The sequence below is a fragment of the Arctopsyche grandis genome, chromosome 13, assembly GCF_051622035.1.
Source record: "Arctopsyche grandis isolate Sample6627 chromosome 13, ASM5162203v2, whole genome shotgun sequence".
Taxonomy (NCBI): domain Eukaryota; kingdom Metazoa; phylum Arthropoda; class Insecta; order Trichoptera; family Hydropsychidae; genus Arctopsyche; species Arctopsyche grandis.
This window is the reverse complement of record NC_135367.1, coordinates 28,048,050-28,068,159: the sequence shown is the minus strand read 5'-3', so window position 1 is coordinate 28,068,159 and position 20,110 is coordinate 28,048,050. Positions and strand designations below refer to the sequence as shown.

Sequence of the window (20,110 nt, the reverse complement as noted above, 5' to 3'; positions counted from 1 at the left end):
ATACTTCCATTCGTATATATTTTTCTTTTTTTTTCTTACACACAAGATCCAATTGAAAATCAGATAAAATACGTATCTCTCTCTTTGAATAGGGAAAATCGTGTTTCAAGCAAATTTTTGCACTCAACGTGACAAACAGGATATTTCCCATCCATGTACCTCATTTATCGCAAAATGTTATGAGAGGGAAAAAAACCTTTGTGAGTCAAAAAAAAAATACAGCTAGAATATTCGATAAATGAAACGCTTTTTTTACATGCATACATATACACTCGTATTATACAAATAATGCTATTTTAACACATTCAAGGCAGTGAACAACAATGGCATTAAAATGATTGCGGTACCATTAAGTGACCGTTTTTCACATCATAATATGTACATATACTGGTTAACCGGTCCTTTCCTGGTTACATGATTGTCTGTTATACGAATGCAAAGTGATTATTATGAATCTATACCATTACATATATGTACATATAATGAGATGAAACACGCAACATAATACATAATTTATGTTTTAAGCACAGTTCAAATCCTAACGTGTGTTTTTGTTTATTTTAATTTCAAAGCTCTATAATCATTGCATAATAAATACAAGCTAGATTAAAACGAATGTACAATACTGTATGTCCTCGAATTTTTTTTTATTGACATTGCACTGTACATAATATATGTATGTATAGGTATGATTCTAATAATTAATAGTTTGCTTTTGATTTTGACTGTATCTCTTCTTAGAAATACGGATTTGATGTTACTTTTCAAATCATATTTGAACAATAAACTACGTAATTTTGTAATGAGAACAATAATTCTAACTAAAATCAGAGTCAAAAAGTCTCATTGAAATACAGTGACTTTATCAAATAGGCTCTCCAATGATTAAAATGGCTCTCCAATGATTCCATATTTGTTGGCTAAATTTGAAAATCAGCTACGATAGACAAATCCGTTCGTCAGTGTCCAACTTTGGTTTGTTTGTATGTATGTATGTATGTATATGTATATAAAATCTAATTATTATATAAATACATGACAATAATATCGACTTAATGATTCAGCAAAGCCTTGAAAATTAATATCATATAATTATTGAAACTTATCCAGTTATAAAATCATTTACTAACTCGATGAAACTTCAGTTTATTCGTGTCGGTCACTTGAATTCCATCTCGAAATGGTTCAGTGTCGTTTTTTATTACTCTTGTGTTGTGTTTTGGGGATTTCAAATGGAGCCAGAATCCTCGGAATTTTCCCAACACCTTCTATAAGTCATCAGGTGGTTTTCAGAGCACTGATGATTGATTTGGCGAAGAGAGGACACGAAATCGTAACGATGACTCCAGATCCAGTCAAAGAAACCATACCAAACTTATCACAAATAGACGTGCATGAAATATCCTATACAGAATGGAACAAATTCTTCAACTTCGTTAAAATGAGAGAGGAAAATCCTGGACCAATGACTTTGGTCATTAAGTTCTACTCATTGATGTTGCACATAGCCAACATACAATTCAACACACCTGAGATGCAAAATTTGCTGAATAATTCAAATGAAAAGTTTGACCTGTGCTTCTTCGAAGCCCTGGTTCCATTATCTTTTCCGTTCAAGGACCGCTTTGGCTGTAATATGATCCTCATTTCGTCCATGTCTGGAACTCTTCAAAACTTTGACGCACTTGGGAATCCCACTAATCCAATTCTTTACCCGGATATTATCTCTCCGTACTTGGGAGACCTGGATTTCTGGCAGAGACTTGACTGTATCATCCACGATCTCACTTATAGATATCTGTACTATTGGAAGCTTCTTCCCGTATATGAAGAATATGCGAGAAATATATTCGGAACGAACGTCAGACCAATCAATGAAATTGAAAATGATGCCGACATGTTATTCCTGAACATACAACCACTTTTGGGTGAAATCAGACCTGTCGTTCCTGGAATTATTTTCATGGGCAGTATGCATATTTTGCCCAACAAAGCTCTACCATCAGTAAGTAAATGTTTCAAGCTTGCTTTGTTAAAAATGCTGTATTTAATTAGCAGTACTTTGTTGTTATTATAAATAAGATACTAACCGTTTTGCTTTTGCTTTTCAACTAACCTGGAAAATGGTCGAGAGTTAAAAAAAGTCATATTTTATAGATTAAAATCGGAGAGACCGAAGCTGAAAGGATGATTTATTTACAATGTGTGTATAATATGTGTGTAAATAATGGTTAGTTCTAAGGTCCTAAGAACGACTTTCTTCGACTTAAAACATGGTTTATTTTATTTTAGAGTCAAATAAATACATATGTATGTACACTAAAAATGTAGCGCTTCCAAGAAATCAATCGTGATATTGAAAACGCATTATATTACACACTAATAACACTGTTCGACAAATGACGATTTTTTTTTGGTTCAGAGACGAGTTATGACTTTTCTTATAGATCTATACCTAGTGAACACGAATCTGGAAATAAAAAATGTTGATTGGCTCTAGATTCGGAGATAAATGTATGTGATTTTAAACCACGCAATTTTTCTATATCTTGGTGTTGTTCGGTCAACGTCTCAAAATCTTTTAACCGTTTTAAACGAAAAAAAAATAGTGTGGCCAAAACACTATTCCAATAAACATGTTTTAATAGAAAATACTCAATATAAAATCGTATTAACAGTGGGAAAAAATCCCAAGTGAAAATACGTACTTTTGACTTTTGATTTGAACTGGACGACTACTTAGAGATAAATGAAAGCTGAAAAGTACTAAAAATGAAAGATAAAATACCCGACTATATATTCCAATATTTATTTATCTATAAGAAAAGTCATATCTCGTCTATGAACCATTTTTCGTGTCGAACAGTGTAATATGCTTATGACATCACAATTATCTAGAAGTGCAAAATAGTGCTTTCACGCTCTGGAAGAACAATTACTTATTTTATGAGTGATTTCCATATATAAAAGATGAAGCAGATCAGTATCTTATTAATCGTGTACTACTTCATAGTTAAAACGAACAGTGCTCGAATATTAGGAGTTTTTTCAGTGCCTTCAATAAGTCACCAAAAAGTGTTTGAATGTTTAATGGTGAACTTAGCTCAAAGGGGACACCATGTAGTCGTCATGACCACCAACTCCTACGAACTGACAGAAGACATCACAAACTTGACCCAGATAAACGTACACGACATGTCATACCGAGTATGGGGCAGCTCTATGAACTTCGTCAAAATTAAACAGAAAAACCTATTTCCCATTCATTTAATTTTTAACCTGTACGACACGCTTTTGAAAATAACAAACTTGCAACTGAACAGTCCTGAGATGAAGCGTTTGTTGCATGACCCAAATGAAAAATTCGACCTATGCTTCATCGAAGCCATGGCTCCCGGCATGTATCCAATCAAAGACATCTTTAACTGCAGCTTGATCCTCATATCGTCTTTTTCTGGAGACCTGCAGCACTTTGAAATGTTCGGGAACCCTTCTGATCCTATTTTGTACCCGGGATTGATGCCACCTTACCATGGTGATCTGAACTTGTGGCAGAGGTTTTTTGTTGTTCTCCAATATGTTGGGTACAAATTATTATACAACCACATATTCTTACCTCCGATCCTGAGGATGCTGCCAGCAAATACTTCGGAAATAATAGCAGATTAATCAATGAAATTGAAAGCGATGCCGATATGTTATTTTTGAACGTGCACCTGTACTTCGATCATATCAGACCAATAGTTCCTGCTATCATTTACATGGGTGGCTTGCACATCAAACCCAACAAATCTCTTCCATTGGTAAGTTTGTTCTTTGTTAATATGCATATTCAAACGTTTTATGCTCCAAAAGTGATTTTAAAAATTACCCAACCAACTTATGTCAATCTCACATCTACTCGTATAAGTTTATATATCAGTACCTATGACCAAGTTTACATAATTCTTAATCTCAATTCCTTAAGCTGATGCTTAAATTAATGCTTATTTTGTTAATGCTGGTAGGTCTCTACCCTGCATTCTGCTTGCACACACGCCAACTTGCGTCTTTCTCACACATAGTATTACTTGAATGTGTTTGAGAGGGATACAAACGCAGGATATATATATGTATATATATATATATATATATATATATATATATATATATATATATATATATATATATATATAATATATATATATATATATATATATATATATATATATATATATATATATATATATATATATATATAGATATATACATATATACATATATATATATATATATATATATATATATATATATATATATATATATATATATATATATATATATATATATATATATATATATATATATATATATATATATATATATAAATCGGAAATTACAAGGTAATTAAATCATATAAATGAGTTTTCCCTAAGACCAAGACCCATTAAATTAGAATTTTTAAGGGAAAATAAAAAGTTTCGGCCGAAATCCTCTCTAATTTTTGAAAAAAAAAAACTGAAAAACATATATATGTTTATACATACAAGATGATGCAATGGTCTGCTAACTAATTTCTTACATGAAGTTTATTCAATATTGGTTATATGTATGGGTTGCTTAGACTAATGGTTGATTTAGAGGTTTGCAATTCTGTTTACTCGATAATCCAATCAAAAATTGAAAAGTTACTTTACGTTTTATTAAATATGATATTAATGAAGAGATTTGATTTGTACATTTTAAGCCAGTCGTACAAAGCAAATACTACACGGCTTAAAAATAATTGAAAAATATTAGAATTTCATCAAATTTTCATTTCCTTTCTTGAAAATACATATTATTTTTATAATTGAGTCAGTATATTTGAATGTGGCATAAGTCTACATTTTCTCATTTCAATACATATTTCGGAAAATATAAACTATAATAATTTACGTTTAACAATATTTAAAAATACTGGTGGCCTGTAATACGTATATTTTGCGTTTCCGAGATACTGGACATATCGAATTAAAATAACTGAGAACAATTTGCGAATTACGTCAAACAGAAACAGTGTTTTTGGATTTGAAAATTGGACTTCCGCCACTTTTTAATATAACGACTCAATTATTTACGAATATAACATTCTATATACAGAAGAATATAGATCAGCAACCCAAACCATTATACAGTAAAACGTCTTTATTATACAGTAAAAGAAAAGTTGGAGTAAAAATTTTACTACAGCCTTATCGTGCGCGGATTTTTGACTAAATGGATATGTAAAATAAATGAGGGATAGATTAAAAAAGGATATAAAACTAAAAAAAACAACAAAATTCAATTATGACACGCACACATACCTTTTTTAGGTGCCAATTAAATGCCTTAATGAGTATCGTTTTTATCGTCTAGTATTTACTAAATACAAATATTATATTTAAACAATTCTATATTTCAATAAATTTTGAAAAAAGCGCATATTTTCTTACATATGTATATAAAACGATTAAAAAAAATAATTATGTGTTGAAATCGTTTAAAACTAATTAAAAATAGATTCATACACTATTCAGAAACCACTTCAAGGTATGATATTGCTGATAAACTTAAGCAATTTAAAATTTCATTCGGTCAAATATCCGTCGGTCTAATGCCCGTTCGGCCAAGTGTCCATCAGCCTAGTGTCCGTCGGCCAAGTGTCCACTCGGTGAATAGTCCGTCAACCAATCTTATCACTTTTATGTATGTATAAATACACTGAAAATGGTTCCACGACATAAGGTCCAATGATATAAGATCCAACGACAAAGGTTCCACGAAAAAAGATCCACCCGATAGAATGTCGACCTGATAAGTGATCCAGGTGGACATTCTATTAGGTGGATCTTCTTTCGTGGAACGTTTGTCGTTGGATCTTATATAATTGGACCCTATGTCGTGATACGACTTAAAATGTCACATTTCTATGAAAATTATATTGAATATGCAGTAAACTTATAACAATATTATGCTTATGACATCACAGTGTATATAGAATTGCAAATTAAGTGATCAAATTAGTGTTTTGACGTTCTGAAAGAGCAATTACTTTTTGAGTGATTTTCATATACAAAAACATGAAGCAGTTCAGTATCTTAGTAACCGTGTGCTACGCTATAGTAACAACGAACAGTGCTAGAATACTGGGAGTTTTTCCAGTACCTGCAATAAGTCACCAAAAAGTGTTTGAATGTTTGATGGTGAACCTGGCCCAAAGAGGACACCATGTAGTCACTATGACCACCGACTCCTACGACCTAGCAGAAAGCATCCCAAACTTTACCCAGATAAACGTACACAACATATCCTACCCAATATGGCAAAGAATTATGAACTTTACCAAAATAAAAGAAGAAAGTACATCACCCATTGATTTAACTTACAACCTATACGACGCGCTTTTGCAAATAACAAACTTGCAACTAAACAGTCCTGATATGAAGCGTTTGCTACATGACCCAAATGAAAAATTCGACCTTTGCTTCATCGAAGCCATGACTGCTAACATGTACCCAATTAAAGACGTATTCAACTGCAGTTTGATCCTCATATCGTCCTATTCTGGAGACCTGCAGCACTTTGAAATTTTCGGAAACCCTTCTAATCCCATTCTGTACCCGGGATTGATGCCACCTTACCATGGTGATCTGAACTTGTGGCAGAAGTTCTATGTTGTTCTTGAATATGTTGTGTACAAATCAATGTACAAATACATATTCTTACCTCTGATTGATGATGCTGCCACCAAATACTTCGGAGATAATAGCAGATCGATCAATGAAATCGGAAGCGATGCCGATATGTTATTTTTGAACGTGCACTTGTACTTCGATCATATCAGACCAATAGTTCCTGCTATAATTTACATAGGTGGCTTGCACATCAAACCCAACAAATCTCTTCCATCGGTAAGTTTTTTCCATTTTAAATATCTATGTATATTTAAACGTTTTATGTTCCATTAGCGATTTTGACTTATGTCAATCTTGAATCAACTCAGATAAGCTTAAACGTCATTTGATCACTTGAAGTGATTAGAAAGAGGATCATTCATTTCCAACATTCATAATGTGTTATCTCAAGTCCCATGGCCTTATTACTGCTTGCACACAGCTTGCATCCTGCTCGTACATGGTTTTACTTGCGTGTGTACGAGCAGGATACAAAATACATGATATTCAAATTTAATAAATTACAAAAATAGCTTAACCCCATAATTAATAGTTTTCCCTTGGTTGAGACCCATGATATAATAATTTTATCTCAGAAATAGGGAAATAAAAAAGTTTCGACTAAATCGTTTGTCTAGTTTTCAAGAGAAAATATGACATTACGCATATAAAAGTATTCAATTTTAATTACGAAATATATTTTTATTTATATGATACATAAATACAAAAACAGCTTGAAATATCGCCAGTATAGTAAATTACAAAACATACACATCCAGACATGTATTTTTTTTTTTACCTTATTTGATTATTTCCACTATGAAAGATATTATTTCTAACGTCGCAGATTAGTATAAGCATTTTTTTTTTTTTTTGTTATATATATGTATGTATATCTTCATATGTAAATACTAATTTCTGCATCAATTTATCTGTAAAACGTCATTGCAAAGATTTCTCGACACCATAATACGACACAATACGTTTTTAATTGTATTTTCCCCATCATTAATTTCAAAATTTATAACAACATCATATTTGAATACATTCCAGGTATTTTTCCTGTCATACAATGTTAAAATATCAAGAAGAATGATTTGTGTTGAAAGTTTAACTTTTTGTAAATATCCAAACGGTTATTACGTTATTTTTTATCCAGCATTATTAAATTTTTGCATTAATTCTTAATATCCCAACTTTTTACATATGGATCTGTTGCCTCTTATATACTTATATTGGTAAAATAAATTGATGATTCAGAAAAAACTTAATGCTTAAGTGTGGCTTATCCCCACACCTTTGATAAGCCACCAAATAGAATTCAGTGCTTTAATGGAAAATTTGGCTAAACGAGGACACCACGTTGTTACAATGACCACGGATCCCCAAATCTATAAAGAAAATATCCCAAATCTAACCAAAATAGACGTAGGAGAACTTTATTACGCAGAATGGAATGAAAACTTCAGCTTTGTTAAAATCATCAAAGAAGCTCCAACATATACAAAGATCACTGAAAAATATTTCACAGTGATGTGTTCAATAGTGGAAAAGCAGATGAAAACTCCAGGCATGCGAAAGTTGTTGACCGATCATCGGAAAGATTTGACTTGTGTTTCCTAGAAAGCATGCCTCCTCACGTAATTCCAATCAGAGATCGTTTCAACTGCAGTTTAATCCTGATATCGTCCTTGTCTGCTGCTCTACAAGATTTCGATTCACTCGGAAATCCTTCACATCCGATTCTATATCCTGATTTGATGTCTACGTATTCGGATGGCTTGAATTTCTGGCAAAGGCTTTATTTGACATACTTACATATAATGTATAGATATTCGTACTATTTCAAATATGTTCCACTATTAGATGCAAACACGAAAAGAGTTTTCGGTGAAAATATAAAATATATTCGGTGAAGATACAAATATAAATGTTCAGCTTGATACGTTAAGGGGTGTGGACAGAGTAGTGGCGACAACATTTTTGAGGAAAAAATCCCACTTTCGGTTTATAAAATTTAATGAAAAAATAGTGGAAGAAAAATTGAGCAAGAGTAAACTGCCACTTCCGGTTGACGGATGCTTACCAAATTTTATAAATAACTTGGTATTAAGCTTAAACTTCTAGATATGAAATTTCAGTTCAATAAACCAAAAGGTTTTTTAGAAAAACATAAAAACCTTGATTCTCTAGAGTAAAAGTACTACTTCCGGTTCAGATAAAAATATTTAAAAAACATAGAGTTATGTATAATAATTATTATTTATATTACATTTAAAAAATTTCAGTCCGATTCAGTTAGCGGTTTGGTTGATAATTGAATTCAAAAACTTAAAAAAAAGAGGATACCTATAAGGAGAGGTACCATTTCCGGTCAATTTAAAAATTTAAAAAAAAATTACGTCATATCGGTAAGAATTTCAGTAACCGATACTAAGTTTCAGTTCGATAGGACTAACGGTGTTCAAAAAATCTCCAAAATACCCCAAAGAATGTTTTTTGGTATCTCTTTTATGAAGGACTTTTTTATTATTCAAAATACGCTATAGATATATTTTTAATGAAATTTAATTTAATATTCTGTTTTAAGATTTTAATAAAATATTTATAACCTCTAAGGTAAATCGAAATTAATTTTGCATCTTAATGCATGCGTAATGTCTCTGAATAAAATACAGCTGATTTGACTGTAAAATTCACACTACATACAAAGTGAAACTTCCGTACGTTAAGGTAAGAAACTGGTCAGGACTGTGAGGTAATTCTCTTCAGTGTCATGTAATGTTTCAGCGTTGCAATGTTTCGTGATACTTTCTGCAGTTTCATTTAAAAAAATAATATATATTATATGTATATAAAAACGGTCGCGGTGTATGTATGTATGTATGTATGTATGTATGTAGATATGTGGCGGACACGTCGATCAGTCGTGTCGAGGAGACGCGAGGAGGCGAGGAAGTGGGGAATGTCGTGCGTCTGACATGTGCTCGTGATATTGAGTTCCGAGCGACGGGTGTAGTCAGTGTCAGATGCATTGCACGAAAGCGTACGCACATACTCACATCCACGAAGACACACACACACTTTCATTCATTATTTTGAACGGATGAACGGGTTGGATTGGTGAGCGTATAATGCGCACACTTTATTTTACTAGTTGTTTTACCAGGCTTCGCTCAGTATTTGTAATATAAACAGAGTAAACATGGCGAATCTCATAGAAAATATTCGTTTGTTTTTTTATTAAATTTATTTGAATCGAAAAAAATATAATATTCAACCAATTGAATTGTCGTCGTAGAAATATTGTTTTGTTTACGAAGTTCCCAACCAAAGATACTTACATACTTACATATATGTATGTATAAAGTCTCTTTCGAAATTATATATTAGATAACATATAACTTTATTTTAATTCGTGTATCAATTCCTTTCCGGAACCACCCGTTGAAACCAACGGGCAAAACACTAGTGCATAATATTTAACGTATACCGTCTTTTTATCATCACACGTTTCCCAAATTTTATTAAAAGCTTAAATTCATATGCATATGTGTATATACATATGTATTTATGTATGTACATATATTTACTTAAAAATATTATTCACTACTTTGCAATGCTCACTCAGATAAAAGTTTGGTTTATATTCATATTGATTTTATGTAATACATTTTTAATTAAAAATTGTCATGTGCCATTTAACATGTTACAAAATATTTTTAAATTTTTATTATGAGGCTATTATGTACAGCATCGGCGATTTAATGACAAAAAATGTCTTGGGTCACTAACAGATCCAACCTTGAACCCATATCAGACATGTAGTACAATTCAATTTATAAAGTGTCTGCTTCCCGTGATAAAATGTTACTCGAACGTTAGTATCTAACTGATTAAGATTCGGAATGGTCAATTTTCGATTCATATTTCTCGCGTGTTGTGTTGTAGGCTGTGTACAGCAGTGTCGATTTAATGAAAAAACTCACTAGGGTCACTAAAAAATCCAACCTTGCACCCATATCATTGATAAAACGTATAGATATAACGTAGATAAAAAAACAGACATACATATATAGGTAAATAAAACGTTAATCAAACGTTAGTATCTAACTGATTAAGATTCGGAATGGTCAATTTTCGATTCATATTTCTCGCGTGTTGTGTTGTAGGATCTGTGAATGGATCCAGCAGAATACTTGGGATATTTCCCACCCCATCTATAAGCCATCAGATAGTTTTCAGTGCTTTAATGGAGAATTTGGCAAAACGAGGACACCACGTCGTCACGATGACACCCAACCCAATAGTATACAAAGAAAAAATACCAACTCTAAACCAAATAGACGTACAACAAATTTCATACAAATTTTGGAAGCAGCAGTTCAACTTCGTCAAATTAACTGAAGAAGCCACATCACCTACAAATATCATGGAAAAATACTACACACTGATGTGTTCCATAGTAGAGATGCAGATGAAGACTCCAAAGATGCAAAAGTTGCTGAACGATCCATCAGAAAGGTTCGACTTGTGTTTCTTCGAAAGTGTAGCTCCTCATGTGAACCCAATCAAGGATCATTTCAACTGCAGCTTGATCCTGATATCATCTTTAACGGGAACCTTGCAAGATTTTGACGCACTCGGAAATCCTTCAAATCCGGTGTTGTATATTGATATGATGTCTCCGTATATGGATGATTTAAACTTTTGGCAGAGGTTACATTTGTCATATTTAGATATCGTATACAGATACTTGTACTATTTCAAAATGGTCCCATTGCTAGACGAAAGGATGAAAAAAGTTTTCGGTGAAAATATAAGATCCGTAGATGAAATCCAAAAAGATGTCGATATGTTGTTTTTAAATGTGCATCCAATTTTCGGAGAAATTAGACCTACTGTTCCTGGGATCGTTTATATGGGAAGCTTGCATATTAGACCTACAATGCCTCTTCCGTCTGTAAGTTGCTTTTATTTGTTTATATTACATTCAATTTATATGAATATTAATAATTGGTTAGTTGAAAGCATTGTTGCTGTCACAACAAAGAATTATTATCATGTTATTAAAATATTAGGTTCCACGATTCAGTGAAAACGATTGTGTATAAATAGAATCTTGCTATTGAATCCTTTCCAATATTATTGTTGAGAATTCAGGTATTATATTGTACGGTTTTATTTTGGTTTTCCGATTCAAAACTTTTACTAAATTTGCGAACCAATTAGATATACGCTCTATTACTATGAACTTCGTATATCTCACAGTAATAGCGTCAAATCTCAAATTAGTATACACTGACTTATAAGTGTGTACAAAAGCCTAGATTTTTAACTAAAGCTTGGGATTTTGCAGATACTTTTACCAGAGAAAGTATATACTGACGCGCAAATGCATACACTTGCTGCTGTGGACTAGTAAATATGTGAAAATGAATGAAATTTATGTGGTTTGATAGCTGACCAAAGTTTCACGTTGTTCTTCCAATGAATTTAATGCTCAAGAATATAACTGGTTGTTTTCAAATAACTAATTTATTGTTGAATTGATACGAAATTGATAATAATTAACAATAATGCAACGTACGTATATCCAAATTACTTAAAATTTTAGGTTAGGTTAGGTTAGGCTATATTTTATTTTACTCATTAATAAAACATATGTTCTTCGATATAATTTCGCAATCATTCAGTTTTTACGCCGACTAAACATACATATATGAACTTGTTATGAATGTTAACTTATTATTCCTTTCATGAACATGTACATACATACTTCGCACTGGTAGTTATTGTATAAATTTACTAATATTAGATTATAGATTTTACTTGAACTTTCTCGTAAAGAGCATACATACATATTTAAAATATTTAAAAAATTAGTAGAAGAAAAATCGAAAAAGAGTAAACTGCCACTTTCGGTTCATGGGTATTCATCAAATTTTATATGTAACTTTGTATTAAGCTTAAACTCTAAATATGAAATTTTATTTTAACACACCGAAAGGTTTCTGAAAAAAACATAAAAAAACCTCAATTCTCTACAGTAAAATTACTACTTCCGGCTGAGGTAAAAAAATTAATTCATAAAATTTCAATTTCTATTACATGTATAAAAAAATCATTCTGAACGATTGAGCGGTTTGGGAGATAATTTAATCTAAATATCAAAAAAGAGGACACCTACATATATAGGCAGGTATCAAGTTTCAGTTCTATAGGACTAAGGTGTTCAAAAAATGTTCTTGTTATGTTCTTACATACACATACACATTTCTTCTAAATCTCGGAAACGTGATCAGGGATCGATTCTGAGTTTTGAATCAGCCAAAATCTTTCATTCGAAATTTCACATGATCACAAAACTTCATGTATTGTTACTAGATAAAGTATTGTAAAATCATCACCCACTATTCAGAATTATATTTATTATTTTTCCAAAACGAAGAATGCTTCTTGACTTCTCTTAATTCTCTTCAGTTTCATGCAATGTTTCACCGTTGCAAAATTCTGCAGTTTCATTTTAAAAACACAGAATATTTGATGAATATCATCTTTTTATCATCACAAATTTCCCAACTTTAATAAAAGTTTTAATTCATATATATTTACTTTAAAATATTAGGCAATACCTCAGTCTTTCTGCAATGCTCACTATAAAAAAAATGGTTTATTTTTATATTGTTTTCGTGTAATAATTTTTTATTTGAAAATCGTCGTGTGCCATTTCACATGGTACAAATTTTTTTAAGCTGTTATCACTAGGCTGTGTACAACAGTGTCGATTTAATGAAAAAACTCTCTAGGGTCACTAAAAAATCCAACCTTGCACCCATATCATTGATAAAACGTATAGATATAACGTAGATAAAAAGCAGACATACATATATAGGTAAATAAAACGTTAATCAAACGTTAGTATCTAACTGAATAAGATTCAGAATGGTTAATTTTCGTTTAATTTTTCTCGCGTGTTGTGTTGTAGGATCTGTGAATGGATCTAGCAGAATACTAGGGATTTTTCCCACCCCATCTATAAGCCATCAGATAGTTTTCAGTGCCTTAATGGAGAATTTGGCTAAACGTGGACATCACGTCGTCACGATGACAACCGACCCAATAATTTATAAAGAAAAAATACCAACTCTAACACAAATAGACGTACACGAACTTTCATACAAAGTATGGAAGCAGCAGTTCGACTTCGTTAAAATAAACGAAGAAACCAAATCACCAAAAAAGTTCATGGAAAAATACTACAGACTGATGTGTTCGATGGTACAGATGCAGATGAAGACTCCAAAGATGCAAAAGTTGCTGAACGATCCATCAGAAAAGTTTGACTTGTGTTTCTTCGAAAGTGTAGCTCCTCATGTGAACCCAATCAAGGATCATTTCAACTGCAGCTTGATCCTGATATCATCTTTATCGGGAACCTTGCAAGATTTTGACGCACTCGGAAATCCTTCAAATCCGGTTCTGTATGCTGGTATGATGTCTCCGTATATGGATGATTTAAACTTTTGGCAGAGGTTACATTTGACATATTTAGATGTCATGTACAGGCACATGTACTATTTCAAAATGGTGCCATTGCTAGATGAAAGGATGAAAAAAGTTTTTGGTGAAAATATTAGATCTGTAGATGAAATCCAAAAAGATGTCGATATGTTGTTTTTAAATCTGCATCCAATTTTCGGAGCAATTAGACCTGCTGTTCCGGGGATTGTTTATATGGGAAGCTTACATATCAAACCTACTATGCCTCTCCCGTCTGTAAGTTGCCTTTATTTGTTTATATTACATTCAATTTATATGAATATTAAAAATTGGTTAGTTGATAGCATTGTTGCTGTCACAACAAAGGATTATTATTATTATGGTATTAAAATATTAAGTTTCATGATTCAGTGAAATTATAAATAGTATTTTAATATTGAAACCATTCCAATATTATTGTTATAATTTCAGGTATTATATTATACGGCTATATTTTGTTTTTCCGATTCAATTATTTTACTAAATTTACGAACCAATTAGATATACGCTCTATTACTCTTAACTATGTACATATATTTCACAGTAAGAGCGTCAAATCTCGAATCAGTTTACACTGTCTAGTAAGTGTGTACACAACTTATGTTCTTCGACATAATGTAGCATTCATTATTTTTTTAGGCCGACTATACATATATGAACTTGTTATTGTTGAGTTGATACTAAATAGATAATAATTAACATTAATCTAACAATTACAATTACGTACGTCCGTATTACCTAAAATTTTAGATTAGGTTATATTTTATTTTGCTCACTAATAATATGTTCTTGGATATAATGTCGCATTCATTTAGTTTTTAGGCCGACTATACATATATTATAAATATGTACTTGTTACGAATTTCAACTTGTTATTCCTTTCGGGAACATTAACCGCGTACGGACAGCATGTGTATTCGCTAGATAATTAAATATACGTAGTCAAGCAGTGAAAAGCACACAGTTTTGAAAATGATGAATGAATTTGCATTCGTGTGTGTCTTCGTGGATGTGTGCATGTGTGTACGCTCCCGCGCAACGCGTCTGACGCTGACGTCACCCATTCCAAGTCAGGTGCCCAATATCAGCAGCACATGTCAGACGCTCCATTCCCCTCCCCCACTCCCGATCAGTCGTCACGCCACATCCCTAAAGTGGATGCTCAAAATTCACCCATTGGTCAGAATATTGCTCTAATTGGTCAAACGTTTTAGTCCACGCGGACCACTTTACGGTGATTGATTGTGCGCGTGTATTTATTTTATTAAATATCTCAAGGCACAACATATACACATGAAATTCTAGAATTTGTTTTTTTTTTAATCTCCATTCTGGTTGACGCGTCCGCCACATACCCACGATCATACATCGCGTCCGTTTTTATATATAACTAGTGTTGTGCCTGTTGATTTCAACGGGTGGCTTTGGAAAGGAATTGATACACGTATTAAAATAAAGTTGTATGTTATATATAAATATGGTGTAACGTAATTTATAGGCGCGCGCGCATATTAATGGACCGTTCTTCCACGTCGATATGATGAATGAATGTGTATGTGTGTGTGTGTGTCTTCGTTGATGTACATATATATGTGTGTTCGTTCCCGCGCAACCGTCATTCGTTCCAAGTCAGTTGCTCAATATAATATCAGGAGCACATGTCAGACGCTCTACACCCCCCCACCTCCCCGCTACTCTAATTCTTCGCGTCTCCTCAACACGATCGGTCGTCACGCCAAATCCCTATGCATAACGTATACTCCTGATATTCTAAAATTTATTTTTTTCAAATCCCTATACTTGTCAACGCGTCCACCACATACATACCCACATGCATTGGGTCCGTTTTTATATATATTATATGTTAAATACGGTTCAAGTGTCTCAACAACCTTTATAAGGACAGTGGAACAAAAGTCTTGTGCGTTTTAGTATTAAATTCAAATAATTTCGATAGGATCGATTAAAATAATTGTCTAAGTTTTTTGTATAGGAAGTAATTTTTATTTTTGTAACGAAATAATTGCATATAATCGCAAGTGTTTCTCATGTCATAGTAATGACCGGCAATTATAATACATATATAAATATATCAATTTATGTATACATATATAAATATATGTATGTACCCATTTGAACCTTGACTAAACGTACCAGTTTAGCTCATAATATAATCTCACACACCTATATTCACAAATACATATGTTAAATATAATTCCATTTAAAAGGAAACTACTCATGTACTACCACGTCATTTGCCTTCGAGTTTCCATGCGAATAATATTCGCGATGGTGTGTTTTCATATAGTTTTTCTCGCATGTTGTGTATTAGGAGCTGTGAATAGCTCCAGTAGAATACTCGGCATTTTTCCAACACCATCTATAAGCCATCAATTAGTTTTCTGTTCTTTGATGGAGAATTTGGCAAAACGAGGACACCACGTTGTTACAATGACACCCAACCCGAAAATCTACAAAGAAAAGATCCCAACCCTGACCAAAATAGACGTTGAAGAAATTTCTTATACAGAATGGAATAAAAAGTTCGACTTCATCAAAATACATGAAAGCGATACAACACCTACAGAACTAATCAGATTGTTCTATACAGTGATGTCTTCAATAATTGAGATGCAGATGAATACTCCAGCGATGCAAAAACTGCTGAACGATCCATCAGAAAGATTCGACTTGTGTTTCTTTGAAGCTCTGGCTCCTCATATAAATCCAATCAAAGATCGTTTCAACTGCAGTTTGATCCTTATATCGTCATTGTCTGGAAGTCTGCAAGATTTCGACTCGTTTGGAAACCCTTCAAATCCGGTTCTGTATCCTGATTTCACCGCTTTGTATTTGGGTGATTTGGACTTTTGGCAGAGGTTGCACTTGACGTATTTGGATATCAGATACAGATTCATGTATTATTTTCAACTGGTTCCACTATTAGACAATAATGCGAAAAAAATGTTTGGTGAAAGTGTTCGATCCGTGGATAAAATCCAAAAGGAAGCTGATATGCTGTTTTTGAATGTACATCCACTTTTAGGAGGAATCAGACCTACTGTTCCTGGAATCGTTTACATGGGAAGCATGCATATCAGACCTATTAAACCTCTTCCATCAGTAAGTACTCTTATAAATTTTTTTATTATTGAACAGAGACATTCTTTGCACCTACTGATTGTACAAACATATGTACATCTTAGTTCGACATCCTTTTTTGAACCCGTTCTAATAACTTGTACACATTATGTCTATTGAATTAAGTAATTAAGTTCACCAGCACACTTTCCAACGTAATTCAGCTATATTTTTTTTAAAAACACGATGACAATATAAATTGTCTTTTCAAACATCATTGGTTTTGCACAACCATTCAGAATCGGTTCTCGAAATGTTGCCGTTTTTTTATTTATACCTTTTGTAGTATTCTGTGGTGTTTTCAAATGAAGTCAGAATCCTTGGTATATTTTCAACGCGTTATATAAATCACCAAGCTCTTTGTTTGAGGCTTCGGCAAGACGAGGACATAGCATAATTGCAATAACAACCGATCCAGTCAGGTCTGATGAATAAATACCAAACCTGTCCATAAATAGACGTAAACGATATACTCGTATGTATGTATATATCATACGAGAAATTAAATAAAGTTTTCAACTTTGCGGATACGATAGATATATTTCAAAAAATGTATAAAAAAGTTCTACTTCCGGTTGTCGGATTTCGTTCAATTTTTTTTTATTAATTAATATCACTATCAGTATTATACACAATAAATAACAAAAAGATTAAAATAATTTAAAAGGTCAAAATAAAATAATGAAATTGTTTTAAAAAAACATACTGCTTCCGGTCTACGAATTCTGACCAAACCCTTATCAGCTCTTAGTTAGCACATAAAAAAAAAACAAATATAAATTTTCAGCTTGATACGTTTAGGGGTGTGGATAGAGTGGTGGGCACAACATTTTTGACCTTTTGAATAGGAAAAAATCCCGGTTTAATTTAGTATTTTTTTTTTATTTTCATCACATTGATACAAGAATTATACTTGAATATTTTTGTGACGAGCACAGATGTTTACGGTGTCGAAAAAAATAGTCGAAGAAAAATAAAACAAAAGTTCACTGCCACTTTAAGTTGAGAGATGCTTACCAAATTTTATACATAACTTGGTATGAAGCTTAAACTTGTAGCTATGAAATTTCAGTTCAATACACTGAAAGGTTTCTGAGAAAAACATAAAAAACCTCGATTCTCTAGAGTAAAAGTACTACTTCCGGTTCAGATAAAAATATTTAAAAAATATAGAGTTATGTATAATAATTATTATTTATATTATATTTATAAAATTTCAATCCGAATCAGTTGTTTGGGTGTTAATTTAATTCAAAAACTTAAAAAAAGAGGATACCTATAAGGGGAGGTACCATTTCCGGTCAATTTAAAAATTTAAAAAAAATTACGTCGTATCGGTAAGAATTTCAGTAACTGATACTAAGTTTTAGTTCGATAGGACTAATGGTGTTCAAAAAATCCCCAAAATACACACACACACACATTTTTTCTAGATCATGAAAACTTGATCAGTAATGGATTCTGAGTTCGAATCAATCAAAATCTCGAGTTCGAATTTTCGCATAAAACTTAATCTATTGTTACTACGTACATAGATAAAGTAAATATAAGTGGAAGAATTTCAATTGAACACACCTGAAATGAAACGATCCGTCTGAAAAGTTCTACTTGTGTTTATTTAAAGCTTTGATTCCAATCGCGTTTACCAATCAGGGTCAGTAATATCATCATTGACCGAAAGTATTCAAGATTTTGACACATTCGGAAGCTCTGCACATCCCACTTTATGCCTTGATTACTTGACACCGTTATTTTGAGAGCTCAATTTTTGGCAAAGGCTTCATTTGATGTTTCACGATCTAAGCCATATATATCGCTACTAAATGAAATGGGTTCTTATAATAAATGCAGACGCGAGGAACATCGTTGATGAAAATTCCAGACCTATGGATGAAATTAGAGCAAACGCAGATATGTTGTTTTTAATGTGCAAATATTGCCAAGGAGAATTCGACTTACCCTTTTTGGGATTGTTTATACGGGAAATCTTCATATGAAACATAAAAAACCTCTTTCATGTGTGAGTATCCTTATTTTTTTATTCTCTTTGATATAATTCGAAATTTTTGAATACCTGACGTGTTACTTTTAATTTATACGTGTTACTTAATTTCAAATAGATAAAAAACCATATCTTATGATCAGAGCTATTTTTTTTTTATATTAAATTTATGTCAAAGACCTATCAGGGAAACCGATAAGTAAAAAATAAAATTCTAAGTAGGAGCTGTCTAAAAGTCATTACACATTGACCTGCAATGGATGATAGTTTCATATATCATTAACTTGACACTTTGACAACGAGTTTTTATGCTTTTTCTATTATTTTAGAATTTTACTGACTATTGTTTAAAATCGTTTAACGTCATACGAATAACTTCTAAAAGCCTTGAAATTGATTTACGTATGCATATATTGATTAAAGTGAATTATTGTACGTTAACTAGTTATGGTAAAATCAGTTTTTTTACGTGACACTTTTCCATTATATTATTAGTATTTTTAGTCTATAGTTCAAATTTAAACGTTTAATTTCATGATAAAAACAAATAATATTATCAAAACAATGATATATTTGCTTTGAATCGTCGAAAATTACGGGCTGTAATTAATTGATGAATAACTTTAAATAATTTTAAATATATCAGGTATTATAATTTTTATTCAGTAATTATATACAATGTTTATTTTGTCAGTTGGATCGTCATTTAATACGATGAAGTTCTATTGTGTTATTAAATACAAAGAAA

At 32.0% G+C, this 20,110-nt stretch overlaps 3 protein-coding genes and 1 pseudogene across 6 annotated transcripts in view; all 4 read left to right on the top strand.

Moving 5' to 3' along the window:
* Positions 1-6,083: 6,083 nt before the first annotated feature.
* On the top strand, positions 6,084-7,027 carry LOC143921700 (UDP-glucosyltransferase 2-like). Its single transcript, XM_077445050.1, has 2 exons — positions 6,084-6,914; positions 7,007-7,027. The coding sequence occupies exons 1-2, from the start codon at positions 6,084-6,086 to the stop codon at positions 7,025-7,027; spliced, it is 852 nt and encodes a 283-aa protein (XP_077301176.1).
* A 990-nt stretch (positions 7,028-8,017) lies between these two features.
* Positions 8,018-8,593, top strand: LOC143921699 (uncharacterized; annotated as a pseudogene).
* Positions 8,594-10,549: 1,956 nt separating this feature from the next.
* Positions 10,550-14,456, top strand: LOC143920917 (UDP-glucosyltransferase 2-like). 3 transcript variants are annotated; one of them, XM_077443951.1, is made up of 3 exons: positions 10,561-10,756; positions 10,850-11,640; positions 12,037-12,694. In XM_077443951.1, exons 2-3 carry the CDS (start codon positions 10,930-10,932, stop codon positions 12,097-12,099), a joined length of 774 nt encoding a protein of 257 aa, XP_077300077.1. In that variant the 5' UTR covers positions 10,561-10,756; positions 10,850-10,929; the 3' UTR covers positions 12,100-12,694. The 3 variants fall into 3 exon arrangements, with proteins under 3 accessions (XP_077300075.1, XP_077300077.1, XP_077300076.1); XM_077443949.1 differs by having other exon boundaries at positions 10,550-11,640; positions 12,037-12,693; XM_077443950.1 differs by lacking the exon at positions 12,037-12,694 and adding an exon at positions 13,666-14,456 and having other exon boundaries at positions 10,561-11,640.
* LOC143920915 (UDP-glucosyltransferase 2-like) overlaps positions 13,587-20,110 on the top strand; it is a 26,214-nt gene continuing 19,690 nt past the window's right edge. Inside the window, exon 1 of one of the 2 annotated variants that reach the window (XM_077443947.1) lies at positions 13,587-14,456. In XM_077443947.1, the coding sequence (XP_077300073.1) occupies positions 13,623-14,456 (834 nt within the window). In that variant the 5' untranslated portion in view covers positions 13,587-13,622. Of the gene's footprint in view, positions 14,457-16,484; positions 17,343-20,110 lie in introns of those variants that run through there. The other variant, XM_077443942.1, reaches the window with a different exon arrangement.